Here is a 14320-nt window from a genome sequence, read left to right as displayed (position 1 = left end):
GAGATAGTATTGACATGCATTGATACCATGGTGATGATTGATAGAGGTTTAAAGTGATTCAATGTCCAAAATTAAAAACAAAAAATCACTACACCAGTCAACAGTTAGGATCTTGGTTAAAAAGTCTGTGGTATCTTTCAAGTAGGAAGGAAGACTTGCAACATGGGGCTGAAGAAAAAAGTCCACATACTTAGAGATATTCTCTGTCATACTCCCAATGGCCGATATGATAGGACGGCCTGGGGTAGGGGTGATAAGTTTATGAACTTTAGGCAAGAAGTATAAACAAGGTGTTACAGGATGGTCTTTAGTTAGATAGTTGCATTCCTCCTTAGTTATAAGATGGAGTCTTTTCCAAGTGTTCAGTTGTTTACGTATCTGGTTTTGGCTTTGGACCATAGTAAATTGTGATGACAAAATGTAGCATGTTGAATCAGATAAATGTCTCTGAGCTTCCTCAATATAGTCAGACGTCTTCCATAGAACAGTGTTACCGCCCTTATCGGCACTCTTTACAATCACATTGTGGTTGGATTTGAGTTTGTTGATTAACAAGTTATATTGCTGGTCATTATACTTCAGTTGTCTGTGTTTACCCAAGATCGATCTATTCAGGGCTTTAAGTTCAATGATGACCCGATCACTGAATATATCCACCGCATCACGTGGCATCAGTGGAAAGAATGTCGATTTAGGTTTAAAGGGTGTTGGTACTGTTCGATTCACATTGACCACCTGGCTAACAGTAGGAACAGGTTGAGAGGAGTCATCAAAGGCTAGGTCATACAGATTTTGCAGGCCAGTGTTGTCATGTACTTGGAGCTGGGGTGCCATATTGGTAGGAATTTCACTTGTCACACCTTGTTTGCGTCTAGCCTCGAGTTTGAAGTATTTGATTAGTTTGATCTTTCTAACAAATTTATACAGATCTATCCGAGTTTGATTATAGGAAAATCTGTTGGGTGGACAATATGAGAGGCCAAGAGATAATAGCTGTTCTTCCGCCTTGGAGATAACAGTGTCAGTGAGGTTAATGACGGTATTGTCGACGGTGTCAATTATTTGCGCCAGTTCCTGTTGGTTCTTGCTTGCGAAGTATTTCTGTTTGTGAATCCTCCGCCTTGTGCGCCTGCGCTGGCTGACTGATTGCCGGCCTGGTTTTGAGGATTCCGGGAGCGCAGGGAATAGCGCCGGTCCTCGTTCACAAAACCCAATTCCTCCACCACCGTGTAATTTTTGCCTATGTTGGAGGTGATTGAGGATGTTGAGGCTCCTTCGTCTTCACTGTTGGAGGTTAAGGAGTTGATTGACAAAATGTCGCTGTTGTCACTAGGTAAGCCTGAGACTTGATTGGTGGCGGCAGTTTGACCGCCTGCTGACTTTCCGCTGTTGGATAGTGCTTTACGCTTTAAATTATCGTACTTCCTAGAGAAGGTAAAAATTCTGCCAGTAGCGTAATCATTTCTGTCCCTGGCAAACTTGGTGACTTTCCGTTCTATTATGGTGTCCTCCAATTTTTTAATGCGGATTTCAATCTCTGATTTACTTTTGGCTATAAAATCAGTTTCTCCAGTAGCCTCCAATAATGCTTGTATTCTGTCAATTTCTACCAGCAGTTTGTTGCGGTCAGATTCGGCGTATTTAATCAAAATATTGACCGAATTCATGGAACCTTGTAAACTGTTGTCCGCCCATTCTTGTAGCATCAAAGGGTCAGGGTTCTCATAAGTCGGGACAATGAGATTTCTTAATCCCCTGGGAACCCTATTAGCATCTCGGTACTTCTCATGTGATTTTTTCTCCCACCACTTAACAAGCTCGCTTCGAAGTAGTTTCTCGAGATTCTTGATCAAGGTCTTTGCGTCACTGTTTGTGGTAATTAGTGTAGCCTCATTAGCGACCGGGATACTCGCAGAGAGGCTTTCAAATCGTGCCTCAGCAGTTGCTTCCCTGGTTCTGAGTGCGTCACTTGATAGCATAATAGTAGTTAGATACACAGTCACGTTTGTTTATGGGATGAGTGTAGTTCCCAATCCTGCAGAAGTAAAAAGAGCAAGCCGTTTGGCAATAACAGGCGAATCCCGCACCCCGCTAACGTGGAACAGTTGCTGGACAGATATACAGCCACAGAGGGGGAAGTGTCCCACAGGAATCGGTGCCCGGTAGTTCTACCGAAAAACAATCGGCCAAACACACGTTCACCACGCCTGAGCGGACACACTCACCTCCCTCGAAGCCGATAATAGAGCTGCCACAGAGATAAGATCCAGCGGGGGGGCACAGCAGAGCAGATTCTCGAAATCCAAGTAGCAGTGCGCCTGGAACAAACGCAGATAGCTGCGCCGACGCTGTGCCTCAGGTCAGCGGGAGGGTCCACAAGCCGGAAGCAGCTGATCCCGGCAAACAGATGAAGAAGAGATCCCAACCTGTCAATGGACGACAGGCTACGGCAGGGTGCAGACCTCAGGACGCCACATCAAACGGTCAGATAAGCTCACAAACGAACCAACTCCAGTGAGTATGCAGGAAAAACGTTTAATACAAAATGACGCGTTTCGCTCCGCGAGGGAGCTTGTTCACATATAAACACTCAGAAAAAAATATAGGTATATATAAACAACATTGGGAGGGGCTTAATTCGGGGAACACGCCCACAAATAAAAATAGAAATGGTGCACCAAAGAATACTTATTTGAAATAGTCAACGCATGACAGTGAGGTACAGACATGAAAAAAGAGGGCAGTTGCAAAACAGTTGGTAAATGTAAATAACGTGGAAAAGAATACAATAATCTGACACATGGTAGTAAACATAACATTGAAATAACTGGCAAAATTAGCTCAGAAACAGACCAATAGAAAGTCTGAAGCTCTAATAAATGTACCACAATAGGCAGCAGGCAAGTGTAATGGCATAGTGCCAGAATATCAGTTGGGTGCCAAAAAAGAGGAACCAGAAAGAGCAAAAGATTAGCCAACAATATTGAATCAACCCATTGTGTCAGAAAAATCAAGATATATATATATATATATATATATATATATATATATATATATATATATATATATATATATATATATATATATATACACAAATCTTATTTTTATAAAATTGGTATGATCTCCTTTTGATTTGTGTGTCCGTTATTGGTCAATGATGTGCAAGTAATGTCTTGCCCTCCTTTCTGTTATGCCTAGGACTGCTCACCTACACTACCACTATTCGAGCACTTTGGGTTTTACATTGAGCCTGGTACACTTTTGAGGGAAACTCTGGACTCTGTGCATGGTATAACCACCTAGTGGCATACCATATATAGAGGCAGCTTCCTAAAGTGTTGCTTTCTGAGCACCATATCTAGCTGAAGCCCGTTGTCAGTCATTGTGTGAACAAAGTATTGCAACCAGATGCTTTTACTCTCCCTTGGGTTATTCGCATCACTTGCATTTGTGCAGTGAGTGTGTGGTGGAAGATTATGGGGATGAGATTTTTCGAGGGTGGGCTGGTGGGGGGGAGGGGGCTTGGGTCTCTGAGGTAGAAATGCTGAACTTCCTCCTTATCTGAAAGGTTTATCTGTACCATGCATAAAGGCTGAGACTTTGTAAATTCCTAATGAATAGTAGTACTAATAATAGTACGGACCCTCATATTTATGGTAGCACACTGTGCAGGTTTGATGTTCCCAATAGTGTGTGACCTCAAGCTAGACTGAGGTATAAACTACCTGAGCTTAGGAAACCAGGTGATAAAGGGAGAAATGGCAAAAAGATAAAAATATCAAGGGGAGAAATGGCAAATAGATACAAATATCAAGGCAGTATCAAAAGCTGACCCAATGTTAGGAATGTGTTCTCCTTGAAAGAAACAGTTCTGATCAGTGCCATTTGGCAAAACGAGAATTGATGAGGCATGCTTAGGAGCATGGAATGTAGATGGGCTTTCTACCTATGATGTATTTATAAGCGGTACCGGATCTCAAAGCTATGAAATAACAGCTGGTGAAAGTGTCTTATGAAACCATCAGGTGGCATGGCACCTGCTAAAAATGTTAAATGTCTCCTAGTATAATATATCTGAAAGAACCACATAGTGATAGATTCGTCACCTTAGAATTACCCCCAGGTGTCCGACTGGATCCGGAAAGTTTTCGTCAGCAGTACCCCTGCGCGTCAGTCGTTGGCTGTCGTGGTCACCCAGATGATGTCGCGGGTGCTACTTAGACGCCGCCCATGGGCGCTGGCGTCAGTTCTTTATTTTTCCGCACCAGCATGTGCAGATCTGGGAAGAGCTGGTACCCCCAGTCATTTTTGTTGACTGACTCTTTGAGGCTTTTTGTCTCCTATTTTTTTCATCGAGTCTTCGACTCCTGGTGCAGTTAGGATTCCCGGTTTTAAGTCTTGCGAGGACTATCATTGCATGATGCCGGTGACTGATCCGCATCGAGTGTGCCTTTTCTGCCTGGGGTGCGACCACGACCCCAAGTCATGCCTTTGTCTGCCGGGCCATGGCCCCGAAGTCTTTGACGGAGCGATCCTGAAAGCTGCTGGCGTCCCGGCAGTCAGCTCTGTGCCGTTTGAGGTTCCGGTCCCGTGGGAGGTTGAGGGACCGTTTGCGGAGTCATCTTCATCCATCCTCGGGATCCAAGTGTTCGCACTCGGGGTCAGGTAAGGCGAAGCACAAGAAGTCGAAGAAACGTCATAGTTCTCAGACTTCCGGTCACACAGCTGAGGGTGCAGGTGGTGCCTCCCCTACGGCTCCAGCGGAGCGTTTGGTGTCACCGCTGGCCCACACACCCTTTCCCTGTCCGCCAGCGACTCCGGCCCAGATATAGGAGTTCCTTTCGTGCCCCTGGTCTCAACTGGGGGTCCTCGTGTTCCATTGCCCGCGGCTCCGGCGTCTCTGCCTGCTTCGGCCCCCCCGCTTTGGGACCCCCCGCTTTGGGACCCCCCAATGGATCCCGGTTAACCTCATAACACCTCCACCGACTTCGACCCCACCGGCACCACTTCCAACGTCGCCCGCTCCTTAGGACGTCTCCCCCGATTTCAGCCCCGAACAGGATGCGGCGTCGGGCTGATGCCGTTCTCAGCGTTGCTCGGGGATTTCTATCCCCATGTCCCTGCTCCTTATAGGAGGAAGGGAAGGACTGGGAGGGGGTCTGAGGACCCTCGCAGCTGATTGCGAGGATGACCAGGAATGGGCAGAGGAGTTGGGGGAAGCCAGTGGTCTGGATACCTCACCAGACCGTGGCATGCTGTCTCCTCCTATCGTGTCTACGGAGGAGGGTGCTAGTTATGTGTGGTGTTGCGTAGGGCAGCCGAGGCACTACACCTCATGCTCCCTACTGTGGCTGTCAGGACTAACTTCCTGACAGAAGTGTCCCAGCCAGCAGCAACTGCTGCAGAGCCACTGCTCCCCTTCAACGAAGCACTTTCCGATATTCCTTTGGGCACCTGGTCCAGGCCCACCACAGGGGCTCCTGTGGATAGGAACGTGGCCCGACACCATCACCTGGCTCCAGGTGACCACATTTTCCTCTCCCAACACCCCACCCCGAGAGCTTAGTTGTCCAAGCCCTCCGCTTCCCTGACCGCCTTCCCTTCTGCACCACCGGATAAGGAATCCAAGAAACTGGATCAGTTCGGAAAGAAGATTTTTTCTTCTGCCAGTTCTGCGCTGCGGTCCGTGAACACTGCATGCCTCTTGGGCCGTTATTCCCACTCTGTCGGATACTGTGGCGCAAGTGCTGCCTCATTGTCCGAAGTAGGCCCGGACAGCTCTCCCAGGGTGTTGCAGAGGGGAGAGACGCAGCTAAGTTCATGATTTGTTGTGGCCTAGACACCTTCGACTCACTGGGCAGATTGATTGCAATGACAGTGGCGATTCAACGCCATGCCTGGTTGAGGACAACTAGATTTTCGGGGTATGTCCAAAACACACTTATGGACATGCCCTTTGATGGCCGTTGCCTCCTTGGTGACAAAGCGGACAGTGCGTTGTAGCGGTTTGAGGACTGACAGGCTATGGCCAAGTCCTTGGGGCTGTCTGCAGTCCGCCCTCCTCTGCCTTCTACTTTTCTCTCCTTACGTGGCACCGGAAGGGGCGCACCACAGCGTTCGCAACAGAGCCACAAGCCTGCACGGCAACAATCTCAGCGCGAACGCGGGTTCCACCATGGCGTTCCAAGGGGCCAGCGGGCAGTTCAGTCCACCTGCACCCCAGCCACTTCTGCCTCCAAACCTTCCTAGTCCGAACTTTCAGGCCCATCAAACGCCAGTGGGCGGCAGGCTTCGCCATCACCTCCCCACTGGCGCACCATCACATCGGACAGGTGTATTTTAGAGATAGACTGGAGGGGCTTCTCCCCCCCCCCCCCCCCCCCCCCCCCTTTGAGACTACCCCTCCAGCCATGCCACCGCGGTACCACCGCATGTTGGGATTACTTGGTGCTTCTTCAGCAGGAAGTAGTGGTCCTCTTGGCCAAGGGGGCTTTCCGATGGCGGAAGTAGGTCGTGGTTTCTATTCCCACTGCTTTCTGGTGCCCAAGAAGGACAAGGGCCTGCGTCCTATCTTAGACCTTCAGAACGTCAATCGCTTCCTCTTCAAAGAGAACTTCAAGATGCTCACTCTGGCTCAGGTCTTGTCTGCTCTCGATCCATAAGACTGGATGGTAGCGCTGGACTTGCAGGATGCTTATTTCCACATCCCAGTCCTGCAGGCCCACCGGCGTTACCTGCAGTTCACGGTAGGCCATGAGCATTTTCAGTTCACTGTGCTCACTCATCACGAAAGTGATGGCGGTGGTCGCAGCTCATCTGCGCAGATCAGGGGGTTTCAGTCTTCCCCCTATCTCGAGGACTGGTTGTTGAAGGCGAGCTTGCCCCAGACAGTCATCTCCCACCTCCAGACTACGGCGCACCTCCCGCATTTGCTGGGGTTTTCCATCAACGTGCCTAAGTCGTACCTGGTTCCCTTTCAGAAGCTCCTCTTTATCGGTGCTGTTCTGGACAATGTGCAGTTTCGGGTTTATCCTTCGGAAAAACTAGTCCGGGATATTTGGGCTCTGATTCCAATCTTTCAGCCCTTCTCCCGGGTTTCGGTCAGAGTGACTCTGAGGCTGCTGGTCCTCATGGCCTCCTGTATCCTGCTGATCGATAATGCCAGATGGCATATGCGGGCTCTGCAGTGAGACCTGAAGTTCCAGTGGGCGCAGCATCCGGGTAACCTGTCCGATCACGTCCAGATCTCAGAGGGTACTGCACTGCACGGCACTTGCAGTGGTGGCTCACGAGCCGGCATTGGGTCGACGGCAGATCCCTCTCCCAACCGGAGCTTACAGTGGCGACTGATGCGTCTCTCCTTGGATGAGGCGGCCACTTGGGAGAGGCGGAGATCAGAGGCCTCTGGTCTCCGGCGGAGTCCAAGCTCCATTTCAACTTTGTGGAGCTTCGGGCTATCCGGCTTGCACTGAAAGCATTCCTTCCCTCTGTCAAGGGGAGAATAGTGCAGTTGTTCACAGACAACCCCACCGCCATGTGGTACTGCAACAAAGGGGGGTGGGGTCGTGGACCCTATGTCTGGAGGCTCCGCATCGCTGGGCATGGCTGGAACATCAGGGCGTTTTCCTGGTGGTTCAACACCTGGCAGGTTCTCTGAACGCCAGGGCGGACGAACTCAGCCCACAGGTGCATGATGGATCACGAATGGCGTCTTCACTCTGAGGTGGTGCAAGGTCTCTTCCAGCCTTGGGGAGAGGCTTGGTTAGATCTATTTGCCACCAAAGAGAGCACACAATGTCATCAGTTCAGTGTGTTGAAATTTCCAAGGCGGCACTTGCTCGGCCACTCTTTTCTTCATGAGTGGAGGTGCAGTCTGTTGTACGCCTTTCCGCCTATACCACTTCTGCTGAAGATCAGGCGCGACCGGGCACAAGTCCTCCTTGTGGCCCCGGACTGGCCCCGAAGAGTATGGATCTGGAGCTTCTCAGTATGAGCTTGGATTCCCCGATCCGACTGCCTCTTAGGGCGGTTCTTCTGTCGCAGCAGAAGGGGACGGTCCAAGTTCAAGTTCAGGCATTTATATAGCGCACTACTCACCCAGAGGGTCTCAAGGCGCTTGGGGAAGGTGTTCATTATATGTCGAATAGCCAGGTTTTAAGTTCTTTTCTGAAGGAGATGTGATTTTGAGTAAGGCGGAGGTGAGTGGGGAGTGAGTTCCAGGTCTTGGCAGCCAGGAAGGAGAAGGATCTGCCGCCCATGGTGGATTTTCGGATGCGCGGGACTGCGGCGAGGGCTTGATTGGACGATCTTAGTTTGCGGGTGGGTTTGTAGAAGGACAGTCGAGTGAGGCATTCGGGTCCTAGATTGTAGAGGGCCTTGTGTGCGTGGGTGAGAAGACGGAACGTAATTCTTTTGTTGACGGGGAGCCAGTGGAGGTTTTTTAGGTGTCCGGTGATGTGATCTTGGCGAGGGATGTCCAATATGAGTCTCGCTGATGCGTTTTGGATGTGTTGGAGTTTTTTCTGTAATTTTGCTGTGATTCCGGCGTATAGTGTTACCATAATCCAGTCGACTCGTGACCAGTGCGTGGGTGACAGTCTTTCTTGTTTCGAGGGGGATCCAGCGGAAGATCTTTTTGAGAATGCGAAGTACGTTGAAGCAGGAGGATGAGACTGCGTTAACTTGTCTGGACATCGAGAGAGAGGAGTCTAGGATGAAGCAAAGGTTACGTGCGTGGTCTGTGGGTGTGGGTGCTGTGCCCAGAATGGAAGGCCACCAAGAGTCGTCCCAGGCAGAGGGGGAAGATCCTAGGATAAGCACCTCCGTTTTGTCTGAGTTGAGTTTTAGGCGGCTATGTTTCATCCATTCGGCTACTTCTTTCATGCCTTCGTGAAGATTGGTTTTGCCAGTGTTAGGGTCTTTGGTGAAGGAAAGGATTAGCTGGGTGTCATCGGCGTAAGAGATGATGTTGAGGTTGTGTTGGCGCGCGATGGATGCGAGTGGGCTCATGTAAACGTTGAAGAGGGTGGGACTGAGTGATGATCCTTGTGGTACTCCACAGATGACTTCAGTGGCGTCTGAGTTGAATGGGGGAAGTCGGACTCTTTGAGTTCTCCCGGCGAGGAACGAGATGATCCAGTCCAAGGCTTTTCCTTGTATGCCGATGTTGCTGAGGCGTTGTATAAGGGTGCTATGGCAGACTGTGTCGAACGCGGCGGAGAGGTCGAGTAGAATGAGGGCCGCTGTTTCTCCGTTATCCAGTAGTGTTCGGATGTCGTCGGTCGCTGCAATGAGGGCGGTTTCGGTGCTGTGTTTGGCTCGAAATCCGGATTGAGATGGATCGAGGGAGTTGTTGGATTCAAGGAAGGTGGCGAGCTGTCTATTGACGGCTTTCTCAATGACTTTGGCGGGGAAAGGGAGGAGGGATATGGGTCGGTAGTTTTTAAGTTCTGAAGGGTCTGCTGTGGGTTTCTTCAAGAGGGCGTTAAGTTCGGCGTGTTTCCAGCTTTCTGGGAAGGTGGCAGAGTTGAACGAGCAGTTGATGACATCACGGATATGGGGTGCGATGATGGAGTCAGCTTTGTTGAAAATGTGGTGGGGGCAGGGGTCGGTTGGCGAGCCAGAGTGGATTGAGTTCATTAGGCGGATGGTGTCTTCAGTGGTGATTGGGTTCCAGGCGCTAAGGTTGTTAGTTGGCGGAGTGGGATCTGAGGGGTGTGGGGAGGGTTGATCGCTGGGAGTGTTCTCGAAACTGTTGTGAATGTCGGCAATTTTGTTGTAGAAGGAGGATAGCGCGTCGCAGAGGTCTTGGGAGGGAGTGATGTCGTTAGATGTTGCGGTGGGGTTGGTGAATTCTTTGACGATGTTGAAAAGTTCCTTGCTGTTGTGGGTGTTGTTGTCGAGACGATCCTTGAATGCTGATTTCTTGGCGGCTTGAATCAGTTGGTGGTGTTTGCGGGTGGCTGCCTTGAGGGTGGCCATGTTGTCGGTGGTTGGGTTTTTTCTCCATGTTTTCTCCAGGGTGCGGCATAGCTTCTTGGATTTTTTAAGGTCATCATTGAACCAGGAAGCCTTTTTGCTGGCTGATTTGATCTGGTGCTTTTTCAGGGGTGCTAAATCGTCAGCACTGTGGGTGATCCATTGCTTGAGATTGGTGGCCGCTTTGTTTGGGTCCAATGAGAGGGTGGGAGGGTTTTGGTTGAGTAATGTGAGGAGTTGGTCGGGGGTGATTTTGTTCCAGTTTCTCCGCGGAATAGGTTGTGGGCGGTTGTGGGTCAGGGTGGTTTTGTAGCTGAAGTGAACACATCTGTGGTCCGTCCAATGGAGAGCTGTGGTGCGAGCGAAGGAAATGTGCTTGCTGGAGGTGAAGATAGGGTCGAGCGTGTGTCCGGCTACATGGGTGGGGGTGTCGACAAGTTGTTTGAGTCCGAGATTGGCCAGGTTGTCCAGAAGGGTGGAGGTGCTGCTGTCGTGTTTGTTTTCAAGGTGGTAGTTGAGGTTTCCTAAGAGAATGTAGTTCTCGGAGGCGAGGGCATGTGGGCTGACTAAGTCAGTGATGTCATCGCTGAATTGAGTGCGGGTTCCTGGAGGCCTGTAGATGAGGGTGCCTCTAAGTGTGGTCCTAGGGTCGGTGTGGATCTGAAAGTGGAGATGTTCGGCGGTTGCAAGTTTGTCGTCGGAGTTGGTCTTGATTTTGATGGTGTTCCTGTGGATGATGGCGATGCCTCCTCCTGTTTGATTGATGCGGTCTTTTCGGATAATCTTGTAAGCATCCGGAATGGCTATGGCGATGTCGGGTGCTGATGATGTGTTCATCCATGTTTATGTGAGGAAGGCGATGTTCAGTTGCGTGTCTGTGGACCGAGCGGGTGTTAAGCAGGATGCACTTCAGGTGGTTAGAGTCGGAGCTGTGTATGGAGGGAGTGGATTTGGTGTGGGTCCTGAAGCGGTTGAACTTGCAGGAGAGGCAGGCGAATGGGCCGTGGGTACGTCCTGGGGTGGCTTCGCAGCATTGTGGTGTGCGTCCGGGGTTGAGGGCGAGGAGAGTTGCGGCATCGTATGTGAATCTAGTGTCTTGGGTGCGGCGGGGACCAGGGGGGCTGGCGCTGGGCGCGGTCCAGGCGCGGACGGGCGCAGACGGGCTTACCTTTGGCGCGCCTTCGGCGCGGATGGGGCGCGGCCGCTGCGCGTGAACGCTGCGCGCAAAAGCATCTGTCATATATGGATAGTGGCGGGGGAGGGGCGAGGGAGGGTCAGCTGGGAGGCAGGCCGGGCTGTGGGGGACGGGCTCTGAGGCACCACAACAACAAGTAAAATGGCGGCAGCAAAATAAAACGAAACTGGAGGTAGGCTGGGGCACAGACAATCAGCAATGGCTATAATTTAGTTTACAGCAGTCTAGGCAATGCACAGTCAGCCTAGCGGTAATATCGCGCTACAGTAATGAAAAGCGCGACTTAAGAGCCCTATTAAATGACCCCAAAAGCGCTAACAATTTAAAAAAACAATTTTCTTGGATGTTATAAAAGGCACTCGCACTACAGCGCTATGCTGTGTAGGAGGCAGCAGAAAGCGATTCCAACTTGTGCAACAGCGCAGATAACGGGTCCTCCACCCAAACCTGTCCAGCCTCCACCTCTTTGCGTGGAGATTGAGCGGCTGCAGTTGATTCCTTACGACTTGCCTGATGAAGTTTGTGATGTAATTCTGGCAGCCAGGCGTCCCACCTACAGGCGTATACTACTTTAGTGGAGGAACAAATTTGAGGCATGTTGCACAGCAAAGGCTGTGGATCCCCTTTCTGCCCCTCTTTCTGAAGTATTACTGTTCCTTCTTTCTTCGGCCCAGCAGGGCTCTGCTCTGGGCACTATTAAGGGCTATCTTTCTGCTATTTCAGCCTTTCTCGGGCTCCCTGATCAGCCTGCTCTTTTCAGGTCCCCTGTTGTAAATAGATTTCTCAACGGCATAACACACCTTTTTCAACCTATTTCTTTTGTGATGGCTCAGTGGGACTTGAACCTGGTTCTTACATACTTGATGTGCGTTCCCTTTGAGCCTCTTCACAACTGTCCTCTTTGTCTCTTGACTTTGTAAACTGCCTTCCTGGTGGCCATCACCTCCGCCAGGTGAGTGAGTGAGCTCCAGGTCCTTTCTTGTAAGCCTCCTTTTCATCGGTCCATCCGGACAAGGTTGTGCTCAGGCACCGTCCTTCCTTTTTGCCATAAGTTGTTACAGCCTTTAACATTGGGCAGACTATTACCCTGTCCACCTTCTTTCCACCTGTGCATCCTTCCAGGGAGGAAGAGAGGCTCCACCATCAGATAAAATGAGAGTGCACGTTTTAGGTCCAACCGCACACAACAGTTCCGGATGGATGACCAACTCTTTGTTGGCTACATTGGCACCAAGAAAGGTCGGGCGATACACGAGTACTATCTCCCGCTGGTTCGTCTTGTGTATCAAAACCTGTTACTCGTTGGCTAAAAAGGAACCTCCGGTGGGACTGCATGCTCATTCGACCAGAACTACTGCAGCCACTACTGCATTGGGAGGTGGTGTCCCCCTGCAAGACATCTGTCAGGCAGCCACATGGGCCTCGCTGCACACGTTTACTAAGCATTATTGCCTGGACAGCCAAGTCAAGAGAGACTGCGTCTTTGGCCGTTCTGTTCTCTGTGACTTTCTGGTGTGATCTTGGTTCACAGACCCACCACCGGGGTTGGTATTGCTGGGGTATCTATTCTAAGGTAAGGAATCTATCACAAACGTGTTTCTTTCAGATGAACACGTTACTTATCTTCAGTAACTATATATCTTTAAGAAACATTATAGATTTCTTACCGCCCCACCCATCCTCCCCGTTCTGCGAATTGATTTCTAGGGTTAAGGTCATCCCTTTCAGGACCCTAGTTTCAATGCACCAGTGGTCGGTTTCTTGCATGGTTCTGCGTAACTGGCCCGGAATAACGTCTACAGAACTGAAGTCGGCGCGGTCTAAGTAGCACACTCAACATCATCTCGGTGACCACAACACCAACGACGGACGTGTAAGGGAACTGCTGATAAACTTTCCGGATCCAGTCTGACGCCTGGGGGTAATTCTAAGGTAAGGAATCTATCACTACTAATGTTTCTTACAGATATATTGTTACCAAAGGTAAGTAACTTGTTCAACAAGTGGACACTCTCATTTCCAATTGTAGGAGCTCCGGCGACCATTTACAAGTCCCTTTCTGTACTAATGATTTGCATTGACTTAATCAACATTGTAGAGTTTATTGTTGTGTTTCTTATTTCAGGGAACATCAATCAGTCCTTAATGACCCTGCGCACATGTTTAGAAGTTTTACGTGAGAATCAGCTGTATGGCACCATGAAGGTATGTGGCAGCAGACATGGGAAATCTTGCAGGAGGAGTGGGTGCTATAAAGATTTAGATGAGGTGGTGGTCGCATGAAGCCCTATGGCACATAGCTTTGAAGGTGCAGTGTGTGAAGGATAAGAAAGTAGATGGCAGGGTGGTTGTGAAGATTTGGTAGGTGTACAGAGTGTATACAGTGGAACAGATGTGCAGTGATGGTACTGGATGAAGTTCAAGAATGGGCTGCATGTATGAAGCTGTGATGCTGTGAACGTGTTACTGTATTTTATTGGAGTTTGTAGAAAAAAACCTGCCTCGCTTTTTTTACTTTAATAAACCATACCACTAGTTTCGTTAAGGTTAATGTATAAAAGCAGAAAACCCATAGCAGCTGTTATCTATGAAGTCTAGCCTTGTTCTCAAACGCTCCTCCTTAATGTTTCAGATGGTCCCATACAGAGACTCAAAGCTGACTCATCTCTTCAAGAACTACTTTGACGGAGAGGGAAAAGTTCGCATGATTGTTTGTGTCAATCCGAAAGCTGATGATCATGAGGAGAGCTTGGTACGGTGTTTCACATTGTGCTGGTTTCTCAATTTTCTTTTTTACAAACATGGCAGGTCTTTAGTCTCTGTTGCTTTTTTAAGAACTTGTCACTCATACAACATTGTCAGGGTTTCTTAGGCATTCTGAGAATTCTTATTCTGCCTGATCTGGTTTGTGAATTGTCTGTTTTTCTCTCTCTGATTCACACCCACTTTTTCTTTAATTATTTTCATGAGCGACCCGACCTGTGCTGCTTTTTGCTCTTTTCCACATGCTGTCCACTCTTGATGGCACTTTCAGCAGGGTCCAAGGATTGGATGAATTTGGTCTGGACAAAACTCAGATAGGTAAAGTTGGTGGACCTTGCATGAAGACTGATGTCCTGCAGTTTCCTATCCCACTTTTGGACATAC

The 14320-nt window shown here is 49.6% G+C and overlaps 1 protein-coding gene across 7 annotated transcripts in view; it reads left to right on the top strand.

Annotated features, from left to right (window-relative positions):
- The window catches only part of KIF23 (kinesin family member 23), a 258929-nt gene that overhangs the window by 148215 nt on the left and 96394 nt on the right, over positions 1 to 14320 (top strand). For all 7 annotated transcript variants that reach the window (XM_078683000.1, XM_078682998.1, XM_078682996.1 and 4 more), the window contains 2 exons: positions 13299 to 13378; positions 13806 to 13925. In XM_078683000.1, coding sequence (XP_078539126.1) covers positions 13299 to 13378; positions 13806 to 13925 — 200 coding nt within the window. The remainder of the gene's footprint in view (positions 1 to 13298; positions 13379 to 13805; positions 13926 to 14320) is intronic.

Source organism: Lissotriton helveticus, chromosome 3_1, assembly GCF_964261635.1.
Source record: "Lissotriton helveticus chromosome 3_1, aLisHel1.1, whole genome shotgun sequence".
NCBI lineage: Eukaryota > Metazoa > Chordata > Amphibia > Caudata > Salamandridae > Lissotriton > Lissotriton helveticus.
The sequence above is the reverse complement of the archived record's forward strand: the minus strand, read 5'-3'. Positions and strand labels throughout refer to the sequence as shown.